The sequence below is a fragment of the Pongo pygmaeus genome, chromosome 13 (genome assembly GCF_028885625.2).
Source record: "Pongo pygmaeus isolate AG05252 chromosome 13, NHGRI_mPonPyg2-v2.0_pri, whole genome shotgun sequence".
Taxonomy (NCBI): domain Eukaryota; kingdom Metazoa; phylum Chordata; class Mammalia; order Primates; family Hominidae; genus Pongo; species Pongo pygmaeus.
The window spans coordinates 88,202,677-88,207,432 of NC_072386.2; the positions used below are offsets into that span (position 1 = coordinate 88,202,677).

At 59.6% G+C, this 4,756-nt stretch overlaps 1 protein-coding gene across 1 annotated transcript; it reads left to right on the top strand.

Moving 5' to 3' along the window:
* Positions 1-697: 697 nt before the first annotated feature.
* FOXE1 (forkhead box E1) lies at positions 698-4,180 on the top strand. The gene has a single exon (XM_054502894.1). It carries the CDS (start codon positions 1,388-1,390, stop codon positions 2,501-2,503), a length of 1,116 nt encoding a protein of 371 aa, XP_054358869.1. The 5' UTR covers positions 698-1,387; the 3' UTR covers positions 2,504-4,180.
* Positions 4,181-4,756: the final 576 nt, after the last annotated feature.

Sequence of the window (4,756 nt, forward strand, 5' to 3'; positions counted from 1 at the left end):
ATATCTACCACGCAAGGACTCTTGAGAGATCCAGACCCCAGTACAGTCGAGGGACCTGGGGCCCAAAAAGGGAAAGTGGCCACCTCTACCACACAGCTGGGAAGCGCAGTCCTAAAGGAGACGCAGGTTGGAGACTCCGCTAAGCGGAAAAGCCCCAGTGGGGCCATGGCAAGTCACCTTCCCTTTCGGGCCTAGGAATACTCATTCGAAAGATGGGGGGACTGGAGTGCCGAGTGGCTGTGGCAGCCACGATTGGGGTTTGGAAACCATCCTGAAAGGCCCTGGGAGCCGGTCTCCCGAAACTTCTCCCTCCCCATTCCCACAAAAACCAAGCGGCCAATTCTCACCCTCTCAGGACAAAAAAGTGAGACGAGCCGGTCCTTTCACCTGCGAGTCCCAGCCGTTGGCAGAGGCCTGAAAAGTCCGAAAACTCCGAGTTCGGGCGCTGAGGTCTCCCGAGCCGGTTCCTGAACTCTCCGGGCCTCAGTCGATCCGGGCGCGGAGGGGGCCGACCCGGGGGATCTCCAAGCGCCCTCCCCGCCCTGACGTTGTGGGGCTCCTAACACGCCGCCACAGCTGCTCCTACCTGGTGAGGTGCGCCCGGGCCCCGGGGGGCGGGCAGTCGGGAGGCGGGCAGGGAACCGGTGCCGCCCCACGCTTCCTGGCGCCTTTAAGGAGGGGAAGCCGGCGGAGGGAGGAGCCGGTCCCGGTGTGTGCACGGGAGCGCCTCGCCAGCGGTCCGCAGAGCTGGAGACCCACGCCGTGGAGAGGACCAGCCTCAGGTCGCCCCGCCTGGGCCCGCGCCCCGACGTCGCTGCCCCCGCCTCGCCTCTCTGCCCGTGGCGCTTACCGCCGCCTTGGCCTCGGGGGCAGGGCATGGGCGGCCCCCGCTAGATCGCCCAGCGCCTGTACAAACTGCCCTTGCTCTGGCCTTCGAACCCGAAGCCTCTTCTGCGCGCACAACCTAGGTAGTAATCCTAAACCAGCGGGCACCACAGAGCAGCTGCAGCCACCCCAACCCAAGGGTCACTTCCGGACCCCTCGACCGCCCGGCACCAGCGCGCAAGGGACCCTTCAATCGGCGACCAGAGTCCAGTCCCGGTCGCGAGGCCACCGCCGCTGCCCGCCTCGAGCTGCACCACGCGGGCTGAGCCGTCGGCTGGCGGGTCACTCCCGAGCCTCTGTCTGCACCGCGCCAGCCCCAGACGACGGACGCCAAGCCTCCAGCGCGCGCCAGCCTGGGCCGCTGGGCTCTCGGGGCCAGCCCGCGACGATCCCCTGAGCTCTTCGCAGAGGGGCCGAGCGTCCGTTCCGGGGACGCCAGGCCCGCCCCCGCCCCCCGACAGCCGCGGGGATCCAGAGCCCGGGGGTGCGGGACGGCCACGCCATGACTGCCGAGAGCGGGCCGCCGCCGCCGCAGCCGGAGGTGCTGGCTGCGGTGAAGGAAGAGCGCGGCGAGACGGCAGCAGGGGCCGGGGTCCCAGGGGAGGCCGCGGGCCGCGGGGCGGGCGGGCGGCGCCGCAAGCGCCCCCTGCAGCGCGGGAAGCCGCCCTACAGCTACATCGCTCTCATCGCCATGGCCATCGCGCACGCGCCCGAGCGCCGTCTCACCCTGGGCGGCATCTACAAGTTCATCACCGAGCGCTTCCCCTTCTACCGCGACAACCCCAAAAAGTGGCAGAACAGCATCCGCCACAACCTCACACTCAACGACTGCTTCCTCAAGATCCCGCGCGAGGCCGGCCGCCCGGGTAAGGGCAACTACTGGGCGCTCGACCCCAACGCGGAGGACATGTTCGAGAGCGGCAGCTTCCTGCGCCGCCGCAAGCGCTTCAAGCGCTCGGACCTCTCCACCTACCCGGCTTACATGCACGACGCTGCAGCCGCCGCAGCCGCCGCAGCCGCCGCCGCCGCCGCCATCTTCCCCGGCGCGGTGCCCGCCGCGCGCCCCCCCTACCCGGGCGCCGTCTATGCAGGCTACGCGCCGCCGTCGCTGGCCGCGCCGCCTCCAGTCTACTACCCCGCGGCGTCGCCCGGCCCTTGCCGCGTCTTCGGCCTGGTTCCTGAGCGGCCGCTCAGCCCAGAGCTGGGGCCCGCACCGTCGGGGCCCGGCGGCTCTTGCGCCTTTGCCTCCGCCGGCGCCCCCGCTACCACCACCGGCTACCAGCCCGCAGGCTGCACCGGGGCCCGGCCGGCCAACCCCTCGGCCTATGCGGCTGCCTACGCGGGCCCCGACGGCGCGTACCCGCAGGGCGCCGGCAGTGCGATTTTTGCCGCTGCTGGCCGTCTGGCGGGACCCGCTTCGCCCCCGGCGGGCGGCAGCAGTGGTGGCGTGGAGACCACGGTGGACTTCTACGGGCGCACGTCGCCCGGCCAGTTCGGAGCGCTGGGGCCCTGCTACAACCCTGGCGGGCAGCTCGGAGGGGCCAGTGCAGGCGCCTACCATGCTCGCCATGCTGCCGCCTATCCCGGTGGGATAGATCGGTTCGTGTCCGCCATGTGAGCCGAGCGTAGGGACGAAAACTCAGACACATCGGCTGTTCACACGTTCCCCGCAACCTGAGAACAGGAATGGAGAGAGGACTCAATTGGGACCCATGTGGAAAAGACCGAGCAGGCCACAGAGGCTCGGTCTCCTCGCGCACAGCGTAGGCATCCGGTGTACTCTGTAAATGGGAGGAGGTGGGGCGAGGCAGCCAGAGCCCTTGGACTGGCACAGGGACTCTCGATGGAGCGAAGCCCCCAAAGGGGATGCTTTCTGGCATTCTTTTGGGGAGGGTCCTTGGCGGTGACCAGAGGGCAGCGTAGTGTCAACACCAGAGACCAGGATCCAAATTGTGGGGAATCAGTTTCAGCCTTCCATGTGCTGCCGGAAACTCGGGCCTTTTTACGCGGTTCGGCCTCTAGTGCCTTTAACTGCGTTACTACAATAAAAGGCTCCGGCAGCGCCTTTCTCCTTAAAGTGAGGAGAACAAATTTGCAAAAGAAATAGCCTTTTCTTCTTCTTTAAATTGGAGAAATCTCTGCTCTGGTTGACCTGGGCTGGTTTTCCCTGTCTCTGAGAACTTGAGACCTAGCTCCGAGTTGAACTGTGCTTCAGCACTCCAGTCCTATCACCTGAACCTTCAGTTTCCCCGATCTGTTACATGAGAGGGCTGCAGGACTCTATCCACCGCCCCCGGGTTATCATTCAGGGCCCCATCATCTTGGATGCTGCCCTGCGTATTTGGCAGCAATGGTGGGCCACCCAGGGCCTCTGAGTAGCCACCCAAAGCCTAGCCGCTGTTCTAGGGAACGGAAAAGAGTTCATGGCCAAGCGTCTAACCTAAAGTCCCAGGATTGGCTCCAGGCAGCAATTATATCATAACTTACTGAACTTTTGAGCAGGATGTGCTGGTAATTTCATGGCTGTTACTGCCCAGTCATAAATCTGGTTTTCCATTATAAGGCAGTTAGAAATACATTCGTTCATTTGTCCACTGTTTCTTGTCATCACGCAGCCCTGGACCCAATGGGTGAACTAAAGTTTAAGGAGATGAGAGGACTCAGGGAGCCCGTTGGTGACACCTTTCAGTAGCTGGGGAGGGCTCTTCCATCCCCAGCACCCCCTGCTACACCTCAGCAGTCTTCCCCATGCAAAAAGGAAAGAGAAAAATTAAGTTGGGGCAGTCAGTAAAGTGAGCTTTAGAAAGAAACTGGAATTTTAATTTCATTTTGTATCTTGCTTAAGTAGCAGGCTCACTAAAATTAGAGAAAGTCCAATAACTCTCCCCCTTTCCCTTGAGAAATCTTTGAGTTTCGATTCTGGAGCAAAAACTTTCAGCATTAAATATTTCAGAGGCTCCATTCACAGCTTTCAGGTAAACTGGAGTGTTCAGATGGACTGTTTTAATAAAAATCTTTGAGCAAGTGAGTTATGGCAAGAGAAACTCAGCCTCTTTCTGTATAAACTTAATAGGGAAGGGCTGGGGTGTGAAAAAGAAGATTGTATGAAAACAACTGGTAATTTTTATTTTTTATTTTTGGGACTGCACTATCCTGTTCATGAAGACATGTGAACTTGGTTCAGTCCAAATGGGGATTTGTATAAATCAGTGCTCTCCATTAGAAATATGGTGCAAACCACATATGTAATTTTAAATTTTCTAGTAGCCACATTAATAAAGTAAAAAGAAACAGGTGAGGTTAATTTGAATGATATACTTAACCCAACATATCAAAAATATTATGATTTCAACATATAATCAACGTAAAAATTGAGATGTTTTACTGTCCTTTCACATGAAGGCTTTACAATTTGGAGTGTGTTTTACACTTACAGCTTCTCTAAATGTGGACTAGTCACCTGCTAGGTGTTCAGCAGCAACACTGTATTGCGCAGTGCAGGTCTTGGTGCTGGCCCTTCCTGGCTTTGGTAGTGGTACCTGGAAGCACTTGAGCGCTGACCCTGCCACCTGTTGGCCCAAATTCCAGACCCAGCCTTGTGACCTTGAAGAGTGCAGGTATTGGGCCGCCCTCCTCTCCCTAAGAATCTTTGCAGGTATGGAGTTCAAGGGTTCTCCTTCATTCAGCTAGACAAGCTGGCTGTCCCAGGTGCAAAGGTCAGGATGACTTGCCTGGTTGGGAAGAATGGGAAAGTAAGAGTCCTCCACCCAGGAGTTTTGTTCTGGGCTGCAGAAGAGCCCAGGTGTGGGGCTGGTGCTGGAGAAGGCTGGTTTTTGCCCTTAGTGCCAGAGTTGAGCCTTTCTCTGTTTCC